Source organism: Phoca vitulina, unplaced genomic scaffold, assembly GCF_004348235.1.
Source record: "Phoca vitulina isolate PV1807 unplaced genomic scaffold, GSC_HSeal_1.0 scaffold4, whole genome shotgun sequence".
NCBI lineage: Eukaryota > Metazoa > Chordata > Mammalia > Carnivora > Phocidae > Phoca > Phoca vitulina.
Genome location: NW_022589707.1, coordinates 33,788,633 through 33,812,828, shown reverse-complemented (window position 1 = coordinate 33,812,828; position 24,196 = coordinate 33,788,633). Strand labels below are relative to the sequence as shown.

Here is a 24,196-nt window from a genome sequence, read left to right as displayed (position 1 = left end):
AGTCACAGAGCCAGTGAGTGGCACAGTCCAGATTCAGTTCACACCCTTTGGGCACAAAACCTGTGCTTTTAATCCCCCTCTGGGAGATGTTAGTAGGCGTGCTAGAAAAGAAAACTGTTGTTGTTTTAAGTTGAAAAAGTTTGGGAAATCTGTGAACTAAACGCTCCTCTGAGAGAGCCATAACACACATTAGCATATTCAAGGCTTCCAGCCACTTTGTGGTAAGAAGCACTATTTAGAAAAGCATTTCCCAAACATTCAAATCTTTCAGCCAAAGCACAGTGTACTGTATTGTCTACGGTGGGGAAGCATGTAAATAATATAGTGTACAGGGAATGCTCCAGAACTCGACATCATCTCTCCTGACATTTTAGGAGTATTGGTGAATTGGACAAGACACATTCATTAATTGGGCCTTCTCAGGTTTTGTGATGTTAAATAATTAAATCCTGATACACTCAGGAGTGAAAGAAGTAAAGAGAAATAGTATTTTTAGGCATGAGTTTCTACGGTGAACAATTTTTAGCGATTGCGTTCTCTGCTATCAATTATAGCAGCAGGTAGATTTAAAAATTACAGAAAGTGCCTTTTGTTCACTTCACACTCCTGACAGCAATGGCAGGTACCCACAAAGGAGAAAGCCCCTTGGGAAGTGAAATGATGATTTCAGATGCGTGTTTTTTTATTGTCGAAGAGCAGGCACGTATGCGGGTGGAGGAGGTTGAGAGTGGGGGAAGATCACTGATCTACTTGGATCTTTTCTAGGACTTTATTAGGGCAGGTTTTTTCCACACCCTCAAATTTAATGGTATAAGTTTATTCACAAATGGAGCAAGATTTGAGAGAAACTATCTCCAGGGACTTGACTGCCCACTGGAGGTAGTAAGCGCATAATAACTCCAGTGTAAGACAGACTACAAGAGCCAAGAGAAAGGGGGAAAACTGCTTTGAGGTGACTTCCATTAAGTAGAAAGACAAAGGTGGGAAGCTCCTCTGCTTGTAAGGTTTTATCAAATCCTGGCATGCCTGGCCTTTGGGTGGGATCTGCTCATCTGTTATTGTATCTATATTCCACCGTATCCTACAGTGGTGATTTTCCAACATGTAGGATGAGATGTACCAAAGCCCAATTTGATTTTCATGTTCCAACAACACCCAGCTCTAAAGGGCATTTATGATTCTTAGCTGTGTGGAAAAAAATGAAGTCAGTTCATGCCACTTTCTTCTTCCAGGGACAAGAAAGAAGGAAGAAAGGGAGGGAGGGAGGGAGGGAGGGAGGGAAATATGAAAGAAAAAAGCCACTATCTTTAAATGCATTCCCTTTTATCACTGAATCTCTCTTCTTCAAACGTATTTTACCATTAGCTAAATTTTTTTCTTTCCTTCTCTTGGGCTAATTCTGCATTGTGGAGCTATTAGTATCATTAATGTATTTAATCATACTACCCTAATCCTTCTCCCCAAACAGCACCTTTTTAAAAAGCATTGTTTTAAACAGCACCATTCCCCTTCCGCTCTTTTGTCTGACGTTATCCATCGACTTTACCGCCGCACCACCATCATTGCACACATACAGAGGTTCTTTGATGCGTCCAGGTCTGTCCCAGGCATTGTATATGCTGTATCTCTTCACCTTATACCGACAGCAGGGGAGGAATTAACAGTTCTTAATTCCACTTTAGAGATGAGAAGTCCAAGAGCCAGTGCTGCTAAAATTGTCCAAGGCTTCACAACCAGCACCGTTGTTACATTTTGACTGTTTCTTCCCTAGAGTCTGTGCATGTGTAGAAGTTCTCCAGGGCCAGACTCTATGGGCTATTCTTATTACCAGAGATTGTCCTACTCTTTAAACACAGGATTTCTGGCAAATAACTGGGTTAGTTAGATGGTGAGTGTGGTTCGGTCAGTCACTGGGTTGTTTTAGGCCAACTGTTTTGCAACATAATATTCTATTTGTTGTTGTTGTTATTTATTATTATTATTATCTTTTTTGCATTCAGGTTGCTAGATCAGTCTTGTCCAGTGTTTCACAATTAATCTGTGTTAGTTTCCTATTGTGGCCGTAACAAATTACCACAAACATAGTGGCTTCAGACAACACAAATTTATTACGTCACAGTTTCGGAGGAAGTCCAAAGTCTAAAATGAGTCTTAGGAGGCGAAAACGAGGTGTCAGCTGGGCTAACAGTTGTAGTTTCAGGGGGAATCCATTTTTTGCCTCTTCGGTGTTTCGTGGCTGCACCCACTTCTTGGCTGTTGGCCTCATCACTCTGTCTCTGTTGCCATATCTTCTTCTCACATTCTGATCCTCCTGCCTCTCTCTTATAAGGATGCTTTTGATTATGTCAGGCTCATCCAGATGATCCAGGATAGTTTCCCCATCTAGATCTTTAACTTAATCACACCTGCAAAGTCCGTTTTCCATGGAAGGTAACATTCACAGGTTCTGGGGATTAGGATGTGGACCTCTTTGGGTCCACTATTCATTCAACAAATACTTACTGATTAATAAGTAAGTGAATTGTGCTGGGCTCTGGGGAAATTGGTGAATTGTGCTGGGCTCTGGGGAAATCACACATAACAGCATTTACTTGGGGGATAAAATAGCTGGGTTATCTGTTCTCATGGAGTTTATACCTTAACAGAAGGAACAGATGTTAAATAATAATTGTATAATTATTTAGCTTATTGTGCAATTGTTAATTACAATTGTAATACGTCTGGAAGGAGGGGATATGATGAAAGGCAAGGAAGTTGGGGTGTCAGGAAAAGCTTCTTAGAGGAAATGACTTCAGAACTGAGTTCTGATGTGGGTGACTATTTTAGGTGAAGACAAGGGCCAAGAGTGGATATTGGGAGACCACTGATTAAAACTTCAGGGGATGCCTGGGTGGCTCAGTCAGTCAAGCATCTGCCTTCAGCTCAGGTCATGATCCCAGGGTCCTCCTTGCTCAGCGGGGAGCCTGCTTCTCCCTCTGCCTGCCTCTCCCCCTGCCTGCCTCTCCCCCTGTGTGCTCTCTCTTTGTCAAATAAATAAATGAAATCTTTAAAAAAAAAACCTCGAAATTTGAAGTATCTTTTTGAACAGTTAGAATTCACTAGAGTCATTAGCTTTTCTTGAGCTAAGGGAAGAAAGAAGCATATTATCAGGAAAGAAATAATCATTTTTTTAAACTTTTCCAAAGTAGGCAAGAAACATCTTCAAATCTTGAATACCATATAAGTATCTTTCTTGGAATCATTTGATTTCTTCTACTTAGAGGAAACGGTAACTTAAATTTGCATTATTACTGCTCTATTTTGAAGATTTCAAAGATCTCTATGAGTTAACTGACCTCCAAATTAGACTCTAAGCAAGTCTAAGTAGATAAATTCTCCAAGATTCCAAATATGGGCTTACACCAAAATACAACATGGTATCTCTCTTGAGATACCTCGAAATGCCCAGAGAAAAGATTGAACAGTAGACTGTATATCCAAGCACAGGGCTTAATGCTTTCCTCGGTTCTGTTAGTGTTTTAAGACTTCAAGTCTTCTGGGAGCAATTTAATTTAGTGGTCTCTGATATTTAAAGCCTTTCTGTTGCTGCGATAATTTCTTGTCTAATGACTTTCAAAGAGTTTTGTGGAGGCAAAATACATAAGAGATAGTTGGAATCTCATTTAATTTTCACCCTTTTAGTTATGAGAAGATTGGTATTTCCCCCTACATTTTTGGTCCTTTGATCTTCCTTTTCTACAAACTAATTGTTTGTGGCCTTTGCTCATTTTTTTTTTTCTTTTTGATCTTATAAAAGCTCTTTGAATTGTGGAAAAACAATTCTTTGTGTGGCATATTACAAAAACATTCTCCCCATTTACTATTTTTTTTGACTTTGTGTTTGGCAGGTTTTTTATTAGTCAGATGTATTCATCTGACTTCTGTATCACAAATTACAAATAAAATTGCTCAGATTTTTCTTCTTTTATGGTTCCATTTTTAATGATTCAACCTTTAATTCATTTGGGTTTTATTTTGCTGTAAGAAATAAACATTTAGCTTAAATTTTATTTCCGAATGGCTAGTCTTTAGTTCCATCCATTTATTGCATAAGCCAGTGTTGTACCACTGATTTGAAATGCTATTTTTATCAAAAACAAGAATCTCCAATGCACTTGGGTTTATTTTTAGGCAATATATTCTATTCCCTTTTCGACTTTTCCACATCTAGAAGGCTATATCCCCCTGTCATTTATCTCATTGTTCAAAATTTCCTGAGATGTTTAAATAGGAACTTTACAAACATTGTCAAATAAACAACTCCACAACCAGCAATTTGCTTGAATTTTGATTTGTCTGTAAAATTTGGATAACAGAATAAGCCTGCAATTGTGTGGAAGGAATTTAAATGCTATATGACAAGTATGTAGGCCAGCTTTTGGTACGGGTGTAACAACTCAAATTGTTTTTGTCATTGCCTTTTATCATTCAGCCTTAATGTGTGCCTGTCACACAATAGGAGCTTAGTAAAGTCTATTGCAAGAATAAAAGAATGACTCTTTATGCCTTAAAAGCCTATCAATTTCACCCAAGACACTTTTGACCTTAGTACCATTTCTGGTCCCAGTTACTTCTAGGTACAAACATGGGTTTATAAAGTGGAAAATTTTATTAACTCTTCCAGAGTAGTGAGGTAGTACACAAAAAAAATGCTCCAAAATTGTAGGTTACTCTTCCTTGAATGTATGTTCCCTTCACAAGTAACATTTGATTTTTTAATAGTTTGCCAAGTCACAGTTGAAGATCAGCCATCATTCAAGAAGGAAATTTCCTTAACCTGAAATTCTGATGATCACAAAAATGGTTCTTTATTATTTAATGATTTGTTTCCCCCTAAGCTTGGATGTGTGAGAAAACACTCATATACTCTACAGAGTTAGGGTGGAGAACACGGGAAGAGCAAATACAAATTGGAGACGTTGACCAGACAACCAAATAGGAAGAGAAGCTTCTGTTTAGTTTTTAGCTGTTATTTTGCTAGAATTGTCCATGTCAGTAGCCATGGAAACTCCAATGTAGTGATGATGACAGAGGAAGTAACTTTTTCTCCTTCCTTGTTTGACACAGAGATTCTGTTTAACTGAGAGCGCTGAATTCATTTTTATTTTCTGTGCACATGCCACACACAAAAAAGGCAAGTCATAATTACAATGTTGAGAGGACAAAGGCGGACTTTAGAGACTTGGGTCTTATTAAACAGAGATGGAGTAGAGAAATTTACCCAAATACACACACACACACACACACACACACCATATTGGACAAAACGGAATTCATTGAAAAACTTTGGGGAAGATTAGCTCACACATCTGAAAGCACTGTACAGAATGAAATGTAGTGATTCATGAATCTTAGAAAATGTTCAATTCCAGTCTATTTGTAATTTTTCCTAAACCTTACTACCTGAGATCTTCAATTAAAAGAGATGCTAGATATTTTATTTTACACTTAATATTTAAGAAATGAAAGTAAGTTCCTGAGATCAGCTTATTTATGTCTCAGTTGAACAAGAATTTGTCATGTGACATTTTCTCATAAAAAGAGTACAAACTTACTCCTTCCCAAGCTTTTTTATGTCAGCCTTGTGGTAATTTGGGTCCCAAGGAAGCATGAGTTCCCTGTGTATGCATACACTCCCATACACTCTGCACTGGAGAACTTCGGGTTCCTGCGGCAATCAGACTCACTCAGGAAAAGGCCATTTCAAAGTCTGGATTGCTTTCCTAAGGCAATGGGTCCCCTTACAGCAGTTTATTATTTTTCTAAAATAATTTTTAAAATTGGTATTAAGATGGTGTCTGCATTAGAATCACCATTTACGTGAGATGAGATAGGAAGATGATGACAAATGAGAAATAACTGGGAAGTTTTTCATAGCTAAAGGATGACCTCATGATAGACTAAGATGACTTAAAAAAGATCATCGCATTTCATGTATAACCCCAATTAAACTTTATTTTATGTACTGCTTCTTTGAAGCAATATTTTATTTTTATATTAGAATACATTTAATGTATATTTCAGTATATTTGCATTTTACTTGTTTATGGATTTTTGTATTTGAAATGTACTAAATAATCTGTTTGACTGATTTCAAGTACTTAAAATTTGTTGTGTGAAATAAATATCAAAACATGCTTAATTTTTACTCCAGTATTTGAATGACTCTAACACTGGAAGCCCTTCCAATCTGCCCCTTGTTTACATTTCCAGCCTCCCTCTCACTCTCCCTCACCCAGTGATAAATATATCTATGTTTCTTTTCCCATATAGAGCTGGCATCTGGCTACCTCTCTTCCTTTGCTTGAGGCCCCTTCTCCTACCTGCGATGTTTACATTGAACAAGCACAACTGGTAGAATGGAATCTTAAAGCAAATTCATTCCTGACTCCCCCCTCCCATTGCCCACAGCCCTTTAAATGGGTTGGAGGCCCCGGGGAAATAAGGAGAATCTATCTGCACTAGAGCACATGCTCGAATATAATTCTCTTTTAATGTGGATCAAAGTGGTGTGAAGTAGGTCTTGACTATGCCTTTGAGATGTTTGTGAATGTAGCATGTCCCTGCAGCTCTGGGGTGGTTAGGAAGGGCGTCTGTTCCAAGTTACAGGGTATGCCTGGAGGGAGCAGCATAAAGCTGAGGAGGATCCGCTCCTGGCCCAATGGGTGCACTCTAACACTGATCTAATAAAGACACGACTCAAGCGTGACAAGGTACACATGAAGGAACTGCATTCCATTTTCAGTGTCAGGGTCCTGCTTATGCACACATGCAAGCATGCGCGCGTGCACGTTCCAGCAGCAGGCATTGCCTTGTTTTGGATGCAAATGAGAGTAGGAGTGGTATAAATAATCCCCTCAAAGTAGGTAACACAGAACCATCTGGGTGGTCTTTACAATGCAGTCTGCAATTTTCTTCTTTCTGTTCCTTTCCTATCCTGTCTTGTCCTCCTTTCCAACCCCCCCGCCCCCCTCCTCCTGGTGCCAGCTGAACATTGTAGATTGTTTCTTGCTTCAGTTAATTATGGATGACGTTTGTCATTTTGAGCACATGGTAGATAATGATATGAGCCATAGCTAAAGGATGGGCAAAAAGTGGGCTTGGAATGTCAACTGTGCCATAGATGACGGGCAGTTTATTAAGGTCCCTAAATGTGGTTCCACTTGTACATTTGTTCCTACTGAAGTCAGATCCCATTGCTCTACACTGCTGGATTCCGCCCACTAGCTCCCTGGAGCAGAAGGACCCCTTTTTCCCCTCCACCCTGCAGCATGCATTTCACAGGGGCAATGACTCATGTGGCATTATTTGTATTTTACCAGAATCGGAAACACATGCAAAGCAGGACACTGAGGGTACGGAGTCTTGCTTGTGAGAAATTACTGGCCCAGGAGCAGTGGTTCAATTAAAAGTAACTATACCCCAGGAGCAGCAGTGAGGCCTAGAGCACAGTGGGGAAGAGCTTGGGCTTTAAAGACAAACAGACCTGGGGCTGAATCCTCTCGTTGCCACTTATTAACTTTGTAATCTCTTAACTTCTCCTAGGCTCAATTTCTTCACCTGTAAAATAACCCCCACCCCCTAGGAGCACCGTTAAATGAGATCACACATGTCAAGTGCAGCGCTGGTGTATTATCCAGACACCAAACACGTGCCTGGCACAATGGAAGCAACAAAGACGGGCAAGATGCAGACCTGCCACCTTGATAAGCTTACATCTTAATAAGAAAATCTATGTAAACTTAATATTTTAATATCTTTGTGCTATACTTTCCTCATCTATAACATGCGGACAACAACAATACCTATTTCATAAGATTAAATGATTCATGTACATAAAGTATTTAGAACAACATTGGCACATCGTAGTACTTCAAAAGGTATTTATGATGCTGGTGGAGAGCAGAGTTAATATTTTGTGGAAAGGATTAGGAATTATTCTACAGAGAAAGTGACAGAGATGTGAGCTCGAAGGGTGGGCCCGGTATTGACAGGACATCCTGGGTGGAGGAATGATTGAGAACAAGGGTACAGAGGTGGGAAGGTTAAGGTGAGCTCAAGAGAGAGCCAATCACTCCATTTTGGCCGCAGCAGGGGGTACACAAGGATAACCATGGAAGTCCAGGAAGGCTTTTTGAGAATCCTGAAATGCTAAGTGAAAATGTATACCTAACTGGGTAGGCAATATAGAAATCATAACCTGGGCACAGAGATAGGCACTGGGAAAATTAATGTGTCCATGAAGTAAGGGAAATCAGAATTTCCATCAATGATGCAAATGAGAAGCTAGTGGCACTTTGTTTATTCATTTGACAAATACTTCTTTGTTATGTGTGAGGCACCATCCTAGGCACTAGGTGTACAGTGGTGACCAAGGCGGAGTCCTCCTGGAGGTGATAGCCTAGTGGGAGAGATGGATAGACAGGCAATCACCCGGGTGACCAACTGCTCAGGTTTTCCCAGGATGTGGGACTTTCAGGGCTTATCCCAGGAAGCAGCATCATGTTCATTGTTCATTAAACACTTGTTCATTAAAACAAGGCAGGTTCCGTGGAGGGGCCTACAAGAGCTTCAACAAGAAGGGTATGTAGGACGAGTCAGGGATGGACTCCCTGAAGAAGCAACACGTGAGCTGAGATCTGAAGGACAGGAAGTCCACCCAGTTGAAGAATGAGGGAGAAACTGATTTCCACAGCAAGGCACTGAGGTAGAGTGACAAGATCAAATTTACTTCATAGAAAGGCCTTTCTGGCATCTGGAGAATTTTTTGGAAAGCAGGCAAGAGCAGAATTTGATTGGACTAACTAGGAAGCTAGAGTAGGAGTTACATCAAAGGATGATTGTGGGAATCCTTCATGCAGTGATACTGTTACACACGCAAAACACAATGACCCTCACAGGCAAAAAAATATCAGACACGGAGAAGACCATATTGTATGATTCCATTGATATGACATTCAAGAACAGAACTTTATATGAATGAACTAACCTGTGGTGATAGATTTTAGAACAGTGGCTACACTGTGGGGTAGGTATTGACTGGGACAGTCATGAGGGAGGCATCTGGCAGCAGGCTGGAAATTATTTACATCTTTAGTAGGTAGGTAATTCCACCTACTAACTCACACCTGCTTTGTAGGTGTAATTTGTGCCATGGAAATGAAAAGAAGGTCTGATATATACCATTAAAAAATACACGCTCAAAGTTTAATGTTAAGGGGGAAAAGTAGAGTAAAAAATTACATATACACGATCATAACTCTCAAAAAAATCAATATAATAATAATTAATTTAAAAATTAAAAGGAAAACATCCAACATTTTGACATTGGTTATTTGTGATGGTGGGATTTCAGCTGACTGAGGTGAAGAGACACCCCAGGAAGGATTTTCAGAAACACTGACAATGGATAAGAGATTAACTATCCACTCTCAGCAGGCTAGGGATACGAATCCCAGTTCTGTTCTTTCCTAAGGGAGCGACTTTCAGCAAGTTACATAACCTCTTTACCCCAGTTTCTGCAACATTAAAAAAAGGGGTCATTATAAACAATGGTGCCTCCATCCTGGAGTTGTCTGGGGGACTAAATAAGGTGAAGGGTAAGCGCAGCACCATGTAGGATAGTGAGTCTTCAGGAAGTATCAGTTGTTGCTATTAAAGAAATCTTGAAGGCAGAAGAGAGTGAAGCTGTCCATGTTTGCACCAAATGCCCCTCTTCTTTGGGGCACTTGTAGGGATGGATGCTGGTGACGGGGATTTGAGGAGAAGGATGAAGGTCCAGAACATCGACTGGGGGAACGTCAAGCTGAGCCCTGCTGGGGTGCAAGCTGAGCCATTTCTAGGGTGAAATCCTCCCACTCCCTCCCAGCCAGCTAGGATGGCTGAAACACTCCCAAATTAGGAACTGCAAAGGGTGTTGTGATGGGAAGACAAGAAAATGGTATTCTGGGTATAAACTCCATAGGGTACGAAAATAAAGAATGTCATTTTACATAGGACAGTTTAAAGTTGAACATTTTGTGACTATGTATAACTAGGGTTGTGATGTATATATAACATGATGTTATTTAAGGAAAGGAAATGACAAAAAACCTGTATCACACGCCTTTGTACATAGAGACACGTTTCCTCTGTGCATTATCAAATAGCGAATATTATGATACCATATTCACATGCTATTTGAACACATGAAAAAAAATTTTAATTAAAAGTTCCTATCCCTTCTAGAAACTAGTGGATTTCAAAGCTTCTCAGGTAGAATTCGGGGAAATGTAATTGACATGCAGTCAAGGACCTCGGAAGCATGACATGCACTTATACTCCAGGTATTCACACCCCTCTTTTCCTTCTCAAGGGGACAGGCTTATGATATTTAATGCTGTCAGTCAGAAGCATCATGTTCATTGGTTAGGCCACAAAGTGTTAAACTGACTTTAATTCAATGAGAATAAAAAGGAAATGACATATAAAACAGAAACCTATTGTGTCATACACAGAAAAACTACAATTCTGGAATAGGAAGCATAGAATTTTATTTTATTTTATTTTAATTAATTAATTTATTTATAGGAAGCTTCTGAAAAATCAATATTTTGAGGCCTAACCAGATTTAATATTATACTTTCACTCAGAATATGAGCTGAGAATATTGTCAACATTTGCAGCCGTGTCTGCTGTCTTCCAATTGAAAATTGTCCAACATGATACAATGCACACAGGGTGTTCTGAAGAGCTATCTGAATAATAATGATATTGATAATAATGATATTGTCTACACTTCTACTAACACGTTTTTATGTAGCAGGTATCGTGCTGAGCATTTTGGGTGTATTAGCTAACTTACTTCCCACAACAAACCTATGAAGGAGGTATTTTAGGCATTTTATTATATCCATTTTTGGGTGAGTACAATAAAGCTCAGACTAGGATGACCAACTGCTCAGGTTTTCCCAGGATGTGGGACTTTCAGGGCTTATCCCAGGAAAGTCCTGGGCAAACTGGATGAGTTTATCTTTCTACAAAAGTGACCTGCTTGATTTTTAAATGGTAGAGAGAAATTTAATCTCTTATCTTCTTGGCTGGTTAGATTTCCCACCTACTGCCAGCCCACCTCTAGATTATAGTCTACGATAGTTAAATAGGAAAGACATTCTTTGGCAGCATGGGGTGGGGGGAAGGGTCTAGGGCAACATTATTTCACAGGATGTAATTGAAAATGTCATTTTGCCTCTCTCTGTTCCCAAACCCCTGAGCCAGCGAAGCTGAACCTCCCTTTACAACATTTCCAAAGGGCTTGCATGTCACCATAATCTGACATTCAAAGTGAAAACCCACTCACCTTGGGAAGCGGGTAGAGATGACACAATGGTTGGCCAGGGTCCTGCTTACAAAACTCCAGGGTATGACACAACACATCTGCATTCATATCTGTGCTAAGCCTGGAGGGAAATGGGACAGAACAAAGGCTATTTAAGATCTCTCGGGCATTTAGGAAATAGAACTTATTTCAAAGGAAGGTAAATCCCCAGAATGGATTCTAGCTTGGTGTTTGAGTCCAGCCCCATGTAGCTGCCAGATCATAACGATCTCCTGCCGCGTTGTTCTCTCCTCTGTTTAGAATAAGGTCCTGGGGGTGGGAAGGGGACACAGACAGCACTGAGCTGTGGTCAGCCTCTCACATGGGCACTGTGATTCTTTTCAGAAGAAGCCACAAATACAACTGGGAAAGGAAAAATGGAGAGGGGTATCATTTGATGGAAACAATATTTTAAAGTTTGCTAGGTCTTATAGCAAAAAAATCACGTGTGATAAAGCCTTAAACACCTAAAATTATTTTTAAGGCATAATCCAAATCCTTTCTTTCCCTTTAAAATAAATATATTTCTTTTGGAAGAAAATACAATATAGTTGACTCCCCCTGCCCCAGGATGGTATAAGGAAAGTGTTTTCAAATATTTTGGTTTAATCTAGTTTGAAGGGGCTAAAACAAACCTTCCATACCAATTTTCTACCTGACACTCCCCAAACTCTTCTTACCAAGAAGAATGAGAACAATGTGCTGCTTCAAATGAAGGAACAAATAGAGTATGGATTTTTAGTAACTATTTCAAGGAAATAATTGATTCAAACCCAACCCAAACGAAACCAAAACCAAAACAAAAAGAATCTATAAACATAGGTTGGTAATATCTAGAGACTAATCTCAGAAAAACAGATCTAGATTTTAGAAGATACTTTTTGGGGTTTCTTCCCAGCTCACATGATCATTTAACAGTCTCCCTTCACCCATAGGGGCAGGTTCCCGGCAACTGTGTTTGTACTCCCTATCTCTTGGCCCGTTGATTGGACCTCACTGGATGACACTGGACAAGCAGGATCAGTCAGATTCTCTCTTATGGAAATTTAGAATTAGTACTAAAGATTTCAACTTCATTCTGGGCTGTTCCCAGAATAATAGGAGCTATAGTGACTTGGGACTATAATGTCATTTTCTGCCATGTGGACTGAGCATTTGGAAAACTAATCTGTAGGATGGGGTTCAGGGGTCAGAACCCAGTTTGTGCAGTGAGGAAGCCTGGGGAGAACGTGCCCCTGTGTTCCTGGGGGCTTCCAAGTCCCGTTTCCATCTCTGTCTGAGGCCTGGCAAGATGGCTTCTTAAGCTTTTGTGAGCATCTAAGTTAAGAGGGAGAAAGAGAGTCATCTGCTTGGCCCCAGGGCTCCTTCATGAGAGGTGGAGGGGAAGGTAACTTAAAGTATAAAAGGAAGTCACATCTTCTAAGTTGAGGGTCAAGCTGTATATAGCAGATAAAGTCCATTAGCAAACTAATGTCTACTAAGGGTCAGTAATCAGGAGAGGGTGGCTGTTTTCACACATCTGTCCTCAACTTAATGGTTCGTTTATTTAGCTGATGACTGCTGTTTTTATGGGGGTCTAATATTTAGTGGGCTCAGGAGAGTGATAAATAGGGCTCTGCTTAACTTTTTTTTTTTTTTTTAACCTACAGCCAATAATCCCATCTGTGGTAATCCAGGACCACCAACTAATCATATGATTTCAAGACCTATTCATTTTCTCTGCAAATAGAGCACAATTTCAAGTAAGTGAACTTGATTACAGGAGTGGAAACGGGGTCCCCACAGTCAGAGAGTGAGGCTGATGGTCTCTACACTGAGGAATAGGAGAGGAGAACTAGGTATGTGGTGCTCTTCCCAGAGTCCTCTAAGATCAGAGCTTCATCATCAGAAGACTGAAAGTGAGAAACAGTCCTTTGGACAAGAATAGAAAATGCTGAGCATCATAAATCCAGACAAGTGTAAGACCACTAGAATGTACAAGATGCAAAGAAGTGGCAAAGTAGCATATGTGCTCTTTACGAGCCATGGGGCAGAAAGCTCAGGTAATGCATAAAATGTGAAATCCTTGGGAAATCTCCAAATTCATAATAACCATTCCCACCCAATATTATTTTCCTATAGCAGCAAAAAGACCAAAATAGTTACATTTTATTTATTTTTTTTTAGATTTTATTTATTTGACAGAGAGAGAGATAGTGAGAGCAGGAACACAAGCAGGGGGAGTGGGAGAGGGAGAAGCAGGCTTCCTGCCAAGCAGGGAGCCGAATATGGGGCCCGATCCCAGGACCCTGGGATCACGACCTGAGCCAAAGGCAGACGCTTAACGACTGAGCCACTCAGGCACCCCAAAATAGTCACATTTTAATTCACTTCTTTTTACTACCCTTACTGGTATAGAGGTGTGTAGGAATGAGGCATGTGGTGGGGGACCAGGGGTGGTGGGGGACCAGGGGTGGTGGGGGAGGAGGCATCAACACATTTGGCAGAGCTAATTAACAAGTTTAATTAGGATCATAGTAGAATGAAGTCAATGATGATGATCATCACCATAAATCAAAAGAAGGGAGCAAGGTCAGGGTTAACAGACAGGTTAATAGACAGAGTAACAGCCTATGGCAGGGAGTGAGGATAGGGCCTTCCACACATGAAAGCTCTCAAATTTAGACCTTGACATCACTTTCAAAGAAAGTTTATATATTAATATATAGTCACAGAGATATACTCACAACACTGAAAGAAGATCTTCCTCATGCAACTTAATACTTTTATCCAATTTCTGGACCACACCCATAGCACACTATGAATTTGTTCATTTCTCTAAATCTTGTACACTAGTCCCCCTCTTATCTGTGGTTTTGCTTTCCATAGTTTCAGTGACTGGTGGTCAACTGTGGTCTGGAAGCAGATGATTCTCCTTTTAACATATCATCTGAAGGTCAAGAGTAGCACATACACCCCAATGTTCATAGCAGCAAAGTCCACAATTATCAAACTGTGGAAAGAGCCGAGATGCCCTTCAACAGACAAATGGATAAAGAAGATGTGGTCCATATATACAATGGAATATTACTCAGACATCAGAAAAGATGAATATCCAACTTTTACATCAACATGGATGGGACCAGAGGAGATTATGCTAAGTGAAATAAGTCAAGCAGAGAAAGACAACTATCATATGGTTTTACTCATATGTGGAACATAAGTAATAGAGCAGAGGACCACAGGAGAAGGGAGGGATAACTGGGAAGAAATCAGAGAGGGAGGCAAACCATGAGAGACCCTGGACTCCAGGAGACAACTGAGGGTTACAGAAGGGAGGGGTGGGGGGGATGGGGTAATCAGGTGATAGGTATTAAGGAGGGCACGTGTTGGGATAAGCACTGGGTATTATATGCAACTAATGAATCGTTGAACACTACAACAAAAACTTAGGATGTACTATATGTTGGCTAACTGAACATAATGAAAAAAAAAGTAGCCTAATGCTACATCACAATGCCTTGTCATTCATCCCCCTTCATCTTATCATGTAGGCATTTTATCATCTCACATCATCACAAGAAGAAGGGTGAGTACAGTGCAATAAATATTTTCAGAGAGAGAGAGACAGAGAGAGAGAGAGATCACGTTTACATAACTTATATTACAGTGTGTTGTTATAATTGTTCTATTTTATTATGGTTGTTAATCATTTCCTATGCCTAATTTATAAATTAAACTTTATCACAAGTATGTATGTATAGGAAAAAATAGTATATATAGTTCAGTACTATCTGATTTCAGGCATCCACTGGGGGGCCTTGGAATGTGTCCCCTCTGGATAAGGGGGGACTGCTGTAATTATCTTGTGATGGCACAGATATTGCTTTGTGTTTTTGGTGTCTAAAAAATACATTAATTACATTGAAGGCATACTATGTTATAAACCCCGTTACACATTTTCTTCTAAAAAATGTTAGTAGCTTAGGCCTCTCCTGATCTCTGAGAGCTCCTAGGTTTGGAATACAAGAGTTTATGATTTGGAGGAAAGCATAAATAAATCCCAGGAAGCAAGGTGAGATGTACAGAAGACAAGGATCAGGCTTGCTATGGCAACAAATGGCATGATGGAGGTCAAAACCAGGTAGAGGAGGACCTAGCACGTGGTCACTGGCTAGGATTGGTTGCTCCTAGAATTATCCCCTCCCTGTATGACCCAGGTTCTTGGGGGAATGCCTGAGTGCTCAGGTGTCCCACTTCCCAAAAACATCCTGTGGCTTGTCAATGGGCAGGAAATGTAATTGCTGAATCATTGAGAATCGACTGGTATGAAATAATGAGGAGGGATGCCCTCTGGGTTAGGAAACACATTTAATACTGGAAGCCTGAAATTCAGGTAAAACTAAATCATAAGTTTGTCATTTTCAGCACCTATATCAACCCCAAACTGTATGTGATTGATTAAAACAAGTTGTAAGAAGAGCACACTATAAGAGGAGAAATGTCTATCAGCAAACAACTAATATGGGTACTGGAAAATTACTAACAAGTCAAACTAATGGTGGACAGAACCATGAAGAGGGATGATTTACTACATATGTCTTTCTTCAAATGGCCCACCCAATACTAATGAGAATTTGTTGTCTTAGGACTTTAAGTCATCTCAAAGGAAAAAATGTCCTCCCCTCCCTGCCACCTACTCAGGGAGTGGCCCTCTTTTGGTGGTTTGCTGGGACGATTCTTCTATAACACCTTGTGTTCATTTGTTGTCGTTTGAGATGGGGACTGTCCCTTGTACAGTTCACATCTGCAGTACGTAGTATAGTGTCTGTCTGTCCTCTCTGATCCTTGTGCTTATGTCTCTTGCACTTGCCACTCTCCAGCCAGCTACAGAAGAACAATGGGTTTCTCAACCAACCTAGGCCACAGCCCTTTTACTCCCAATACACGTGGTAGCTAATCTCTGGCTCCCCCTTTTGGGTATCTGCATGCACTGCCCTCTTTAGCTTCTGTGACTTTTTTCCACCTACCTCTCTGGTTCCCTGATCCAGGCCCAGCAGAACCTCTCTGGTCAAGCTGACATTTCCCCCAGAGCACTCATATACCTCATACTAGGTATATAAGCAGATTCAATGGATAGGCTAAAAAGTTCTTTTTCTGTTTTAATATGTTCAAGCAGTTTCTTTGGAGCAGTCTAGTCATAGCTCATCTGTAGTGATACTTTTTTTCTTTTAAAATAATTAATAAAATAATTAATTCAACAAGCATTTATGGAAGGCCTTCAATATATATTGAAGACTCAAATATAGCACCAAGCCCTGAAGATACAAAGCCCTCTCTTTCTCCTCCACCTTCCGTCTCTCCCTCCCTCCCTTCCACATATTCAGTATTTTGCTAAGTACCTAGAGATGCAGAGATGAATAAAATGCAGTCCTGGTTCTCAGAAGGCTTTCAATCTAGTTAGCAACTCAGAAAAGTCCACGGAGAATGAAATTACACATAGATGTGGTAAGTGTTGTGCTAGGGGTTTGCACGGGGTCCCAGAAGTGTGTGAGTGTGTGTGTGTGTGTGTGTGTGTGTGTGTGTGTGTGTGTGGTGGTGGTGACAGCAGTGGAAGTGTTGTCTGTCTTAGCCTGCAGAGGGTCAGGAAAGCTTCCAGAGGAAGAGACCCTGGAACTGAGGTCTAAAGAAGTAGAATTTGTCTGGGGGTAGAGGTTTCAGAGGCACCAAGCAGGGGGAACATCTTATGCAAATGTCCTGAGGCCAAAACCTCTTGGTGTGTGTGGGGAATTACAAGTGGTTTGGAGTGTGGAGGGATGAATCTGAAAATGTCCTCAGGGACTGATTTATAAATAGCCCTGTGTATATCACTAAGGAATCCTGCAAAAGGTGTGAAGACTGAAGAACTTTATGTTTGTGCCATATTAGTTTGGCATTTAAAAGATATTTGGCCAGCTAGAATGTGGATTGTCAACTTCCAGGCCAATAGGCAGGACTGCAAGCCTAGAATCCAGTTAGGGAGCAGGAACAGTAATAGAAGTAGGAGTTAAAAAGAAAGCATCCTTGCCTTCCAAACACTCCCAGTCCGGGGCTCATTAGAGATCACTTATAACAGAATGAGGTACATATTGATGGAGGCAGGTATACAGCACAACTTAGCACGGATGACCACTGTGGACCGTATGATTTTAAGTTCCCCTCGTCTTTAAAATTCTGCAACTCTAGGGCGCCTGGGTGGCTCAGTTGGTTAAGCGACTGCCTTCGGCTCAGGTCATGATCCTGGAGTCCCGGGATCGAGTCCCGCATCGGGCTCCCTGCTTGGCGGGGAGTCTGCTTCGCCCTCTGACCCTCCCCCCCTCATGCTCTCTCTCTCTCATTCTCTCTCTCTCTCTCAAATAAATAAAATCTTTTAAAAAAATAAAATAAAATTCTGCAACTCTAGGCTACCTAGTTGTGGGAAATGATGCCTCTGAGCCTCTCTGCTTTGAGGCTAGTGGCATATAAAAGAGGAACCCCATAAGAATATTCATCATAATACCATTCACAAGAAAGAAAAACCAGTAAACAACCCAAAAACCCATCAATGGGAGAATGAAGGAATAGACTCTTGTAGTGACACAATAGTGTCTACATAGTCAGAGGAAATAAACTACAGCAATGACACTATGTTACGTTATGGATGAAACTTAGACATATAAATCTAAGTGGTAGGTCCAAAAGATTATATACAATGGGATACTCTCTTCATAAACTAAAGAAATAAATAAGTTTTAAAGAAATATATATAATAAATATAGTAAAATTCTAATTATTTTATGTAGTTATATTATTTTACCATTAATTATAATTATCATTAAGCTATTAATCCATTAATATTTGAGTAAGATTAATTTTCTCTATTATATTGACATATACTTCTTATATACTAATTATAATCAATATATTACATATATTTATTCTATTTATTATTTATATATATTACACATATTTATTAGCATAAATAATATGTATAAATTTAACATAATATATATTAACATAAGTTATGTTATACATACATTTATACATGTATACTAAAACTACAGAAAAAGGAAAGCAAGAGAAAGATGAATATGGAGTTTATTAAGTGGATGGAGAAAAGCATGAGAATGAATGACAGAGGGACTGGATGGTTAGAGTAAATTATAATCAAGGTCCTAGACTTAGTTTTGGGTGGGGGGTTTGGAAGGTAATTACTTTATTCAAAGTAACTAAGTAACCAAATAATAAATATAAGAAAGCCATGTATGGATCGTTGATGAGAAAATGCCATGAATAGGAAGGAATATGATTTATCTGATCCAGTGCACCTGAGCTCAAAAAAGAAACACAAGCGAAAGAAGGAAGCAGACAGATTATAATGGCGCCCATGTGGGATCCTGAGGGGCAAGGGCTAGGGCTTGTGGAGAGAGCCAGGAAACCTGAGGGGGGAGAGAGGAGAACCTAAGAACATGGTCTGGGACCTGAGCTGGGAGACAAGGGAAAGGCCGGGGCTCTTTGGGGAGCTCAGGAGAAGGGGCTAAATGCTTAGGTCCGGACAGTAGGATCTGGTTACTTGTTGCTAAAATTCCTCCTGAAAGGCTCTTGAAGAGAAATCGAGCCAGGTGCCACATTCTATGTAATTCAAGGGGAGCCTTTGCCTCGAGTGGCAACGGATCTGAGTCAGGTCTGAATGTTCCGCTACTAACAAGAACAGGAACACAGCTCAAGCCCTTGTTCAGTGAGTACATCCAGCTGCCTGGCAGCTTTCCTGTTGCCCCCACATCCCAGCAACTGGCCCAGGTTAATGTGCCAGCATACTCACAGTTTTACGAGGTCCGGTCCAAACATTCTTATCACTAAATAGCAGGTGGTCTTCAAGAACAGCTTTTCTAAGAAAAAATAAAGAAGGGGAAATAGATTATTTTTTATTCTGATGAATTTAACACATGAGTTAAAAATAATCATCTTTTACTAGGAATTGATGCTGAATGATTAATTTATCATTAATTCAAGTGATTAATTATAAGGGTTTAGGGGAAATGTTACAGTTAATGTATTCATTAAAACATCATCTTAGGTTTATGTGAATGCCACTTTGTTTACCGTACATGATAAAGATCACCAGTTTATTATAAAAAAACAAGTTACATTTTTGGGTTTTATTTTCTTTTGTACAGCAAGGAATATCTGGTGAAGATCTCCTTTGTTGAAATAAAACAGGACTCACTGTAAAGTAAATAATCTGAAATATAGCTCTGTTAAAAATACTCTTCTTTCGTGTTCATTTGGGAAAAAAAGATTGCATTTCGGCTATTTATTTTTTGCTGTTGGTATTCCAGAGATAGGAGACTGTCAAGATCCCTGCACTGCCATCTAGCCCAGAGAACACAGACACACAGACCCCAACACACACACACATTAACAAAGCAATCTCCTTCCTCTCCATTGTGACAGTACAGGGATGCTTTGTGGATTGATCTGTACAGTGAAATTTGTGAACCCTCTGGTCCTGTTTTTCCAGTTTGTGAGTCCACTGTGAAACCTTGGGAATTAGAACTTAGCACAATTAAGACAGATGGGTTGTCTTAAGAAAATATGGGAATCTCTCCCTGATGAGAATTTATCTTGTCATGCTTATCTCAAACTGGGCTACCCATAACTTGTTTGGAGGGTAGGGTAGTGAAAGGACAGGATAAAAACTCTCTAGTACTTCATTTTTACTCAAGAGTAAATAATGTAAATATTTCTTTTGTATTACAATAGATCTATTCATAGGGCTTTTTTTTTCTACAATAAAGCATGAACTTCAAACACACTGTGCTTTTGAAGTAGGAACTTAAAACTATATCCCCACATTGACCTTATAGAACCATGGGGGAATATTATGACATCTGTTGACAGCAAATTAGATAACTAGATGAGATGGACAAATTCCTAGAAAGACAGGCTGCCAAAACTGGCTCAAGAATAAATAAACAATCTGGATAGATGTATAACAAGAGATTGAATTAGTAATCAAATGCTTCCCCCAAAGAAAAGCTCAGAACCAGACGGCTTCACTGGTGAATGATACCAAATACCTAAAGAAAGCATCTGCATAGATTTTCTCCAAAAAAGATACACGAATGGCCAATAAACACATTCTCAACCTCTTTAGCTATTAAGGAAATGCAAATCAAAACCACGAGATACCACTTCACACCCACTATGATATGCTATAATAAAAATGACAGATAATAGCAGGTACTAATGTGGAGAAATTAGAATCTTCATACAGTGCTGGTGGGAACATAATACGGTGCAGCCACCTTGGTTAATGGTCTGACAGTTCCTCAAATAGTTCAACATACAGTTGCCATACGATCCAACAAGTCCACTCATAGGTATATACCCAAAAGAATAAAAAATATACATCCATACAAAAATTTGTACACGAATGTTCATAGTAACATTATTTAAAATAGCCGAGAAGTGGAAACAATTCAACCCAAATGCCCATTCATAAATGAATGAATGAACTAAGTGGGCTATATCCATGCAGTACAATATTATTCAGCTGTGAAGAGTAATGAAGCTCTGCTACATGCCACAACTTTGATGGACATTAAAAACATTATGCTCAGTGAAAGAAACATAATTGCATTTATATGAATTGTCCAGAAGAAGCAAGTGCATGGAGATAGAAAATGGATTAGTGGTTGCTTAGGTCTGGGGAGGACAGATATTTGGGGTGGTGACAGCTTAGAAGTGTGAGGGTCCTTTTCAGTATAATGAAAATGTTCTAAAATTCACTGTGGTGAAGAATATACATCTCTGGGAATATATTAAAAGCCATTGAGTTATACATTTTAAATGGGTGAATTGCATGGTAGGTGAATTATACCTCAATATACCTGTTTTAAAATAAAAACATCTCCTCTTCCCCCTGGATGCTCCATTTCAGGAGAACTGCTGTGGGCATGTCAAGAACCCCTGATGTCACAGGACTCAGAGACTGGATTTCAGCACCTGTCTGACATTCAATTGCTTACCCTTTCTGGGTTTCAATTCCTTCATCTGAAACATGTGGGAAAGGGATTCAGTCCCCTTCACTAGACCATCTAGGAACTTGGGAGAATTATGTAACGGACATTCAAAGTTACATGAATTGGCAAAGCACTCCGCAAGTGAGTTTCAAGTATGCCTAGTGTAGAACTAGTTTAGCTGAGAGCTGGGCAATACTTTGCTCTTGCAGTACTGCTTGAAAGAGAAAATTTGCCTTCTTTCTGGTAAAATAAAAGATGTTGGTGTGTGTGTGTGTGTGTGTGTGTGTGTGTGTGTGTGTGTATTTTTAGAACCCTGTTTTGCTCAGGTTGAAATGAGTGGCTGCAAGTTTCTCCTTGCTCTCTGAGTAGGACCATCTGAATGATCCATTTCTTGAATGGATTCTGTGATCATTTCCCAGATGGATTCTGCGATGATTAAGAGTAAGGGGCTCCTGGAGCAATGGCTGGTTTGGAACATGAGATGGCCCCTTGACAGCTAAATTCTAGGTCAGCACAGAAGGGTACAGAGTGGAGTCATGCAAAGTCTCCAGAGCAAGCCAGATAGAGCCCAGTCAGCATGATCAGATGTAACTTCACTGTTAGTGATACAACCATGGAAAAGATAGTTGCTCACATATTGCTAGTCACCTATCTGATGTAAAATGTATACAGTTAAACTATTTGTGACCAGGAAGGTACAAGAGCATTTAATTTCTACAGAGTCAGACTTGGAACAGCACAGGAGAAAAAAAATGTGGCCATTCCCAAGGGCAAAAGAGGGTTAAAAAGGAGCAAGTGAGCAGTCATCGTACATTAGATATATACATGTGTTTGTAAATAAAACCCAGAACATTCTAGGTTGTAATCCACCTTCACATTTACCATGAAGAAGTTTCTCATAAGAACCTTTTGAGGGAGTGTTTATTCTTACCCTTGTTCTATAGGGAGGAACCTTAAGGTTTAGAGAGCTTAAGGCCCCAAATCACAGATCTAGGACATGGTTTAGTAAGAGATTAAATTTTTTACTCCAAAAGCCCATGTTATTTGTAGAGTGCATTTCAACGTACTTAGAACATTTTATTTGATGCTTCGTCTACTCCAGGTATGGCAGGTACTGTGATACACTAAGTACTGGTGAGAAATTTGAAGCACCGGGAGATTAAACGAACCACAAAGCTAGTTTTGAGGCTCTGTTTTCTAGTTTGTTTGTAGATTTTCAGAATCTCCAGTACGCGAAGAGAGTTTCCCTCTTCATTTTAAATCTACACGAGTTTTTAGCTATCATATTCCATGAAGATAAGATTTTTGCATAGGTGACCCAAGAAAGTGAAGTTCTAGCAAGGGTCTCAGGGCATATGAGTCTACTGACCCCTAGGGAGAATGATTCCATTAATCATTTTTCCATTAACAATTCTGAGATTCTTCCAAGGTGTTTACTAATGAGAGCCAGCAGCAAAAGCAGCAGGTGAAACTGAAGGTCAGTAATGCTTTGCAGAATTAAAAAAAAAATCATCTTCCCAGGCAAGGAAAGGCCAACGTGATTTACTGAGTGATTATTCTCAAGAATGCTGCTTACATGCTTTCGGTCTGCTAAGGTTATGTCTTCTGAACTTGTTTTGCTTTGGAGGTAAAAGCAATACTATTTAAAAATAATTTTAAAAATAATACCTGTGTGTTGAAGTCCATAATTTCACATCCTCTGTCTCCCATTCTCCTGGCTATGGTTCAGGCCCATTTTGATTTCAAGAAAGAGAAATCCTGAGCTAGGAGACAAACTATCTTTGTCACCCTCTACAATCTGCATAGCCATTCTGCACCCTGGTTTCCACATCCGTAAAATGGCAACAGTAATGCCCACCGTGACTTGACGTATGTCAAATGAAAGAGCCTTTACTGAACTGAATACCTTATTTCTATCCAGAGGTAAAACACTAATTAATAAAAGAAAATAACCCCAAGCAGCATTCTTAATCCTTTGAAATTTCTTCAACTGAAAGGTAACCTACTGCAGAAAACTGAAATACCTACTTTGATTCCCTTGTTAAATTGTCAACTTTTATTTTACCAGAATCTGACTTTCAGCCTCTCATTTACCTCAGCAGACTCTGAAATGTCCTGTGCTGAGTCAGAAGGAGCCCAGACCGTACCCTGAAGACCAGCAATCTTGGTCCATGTTGTATTACATTTCACTAGTACATTAGGACAGTGTCATCTAGGAAGGAGGATTTTTACTGAGCCTTTCATCTTTGAACAACACAACTTTGCCTAAAAAGAGAAAATCAAACGCCAGGTACAAACAGTGATATGTGTCAGTGTGGTCCATTACACAGAAATGACAACCAATCAAAATAAATCTTAATGATAATTATGACTGTTTTTCACTTTTTTCCTTTTTTTGTGAAATGGTAATAATATTTTCCTCTTTTTTCTCTAATTCAGAGATATGAAAATACAAAGTAAGGTTTATAATAGATTGTGAACATCCAGTAATAGGGGGATGGGTCAGTAAAATATGGGACATTTATATGGTAAAGAACTATAGAGTAATTAAGAGGCTTGACCTCAGTCTCTGTCTTTTTTTTTTTTTTAAAGATTTTTTTTTTATTTTTTATTTGAGAGAGAGAGAGAGAGAGAGAAACAGCATGACAGGGGAGAGGGTCAGAGGGAGAAGCAGGCTCCCTGCCGAGCCGGGAGCCCGATGTGGGACTCGATCCCAGGACTCCGGGACCATGACCTGAGCCGAAGGCAGTCGCTTAACCAACTGAGCCACCCAGGTGCC

General features: G+C 39.8%; 1 protein-coding gene across 1 annotated transcript in view; it reads right to left on the bottom strand.

The window, feature by feature from the left end:
• The window catches only part of AOAH (acyloxyacyl hydrolase), a 166,594-nt gene that overhangs the window by 108,175 nt on the left and 34,223 nt on the right, over window positions 1–24,196 (bottom strand). The window contains exons 3-4 of the mRNA XM_032401770.1: window positions 19,215–19,281; window positions 11,378–11,477 (exon numbers count right to left, since the gene is read on the bottom strand). Coding sequence (XP_032257661.1) covers window positions 11,378–11,477; window positions 19,215–19,281 — 167 coding nt within the window. The remainder of the gene's footprint in view (window positions 1–11,377; window positions 11,478–19,214; window positions 19,282–24,196) is intronic.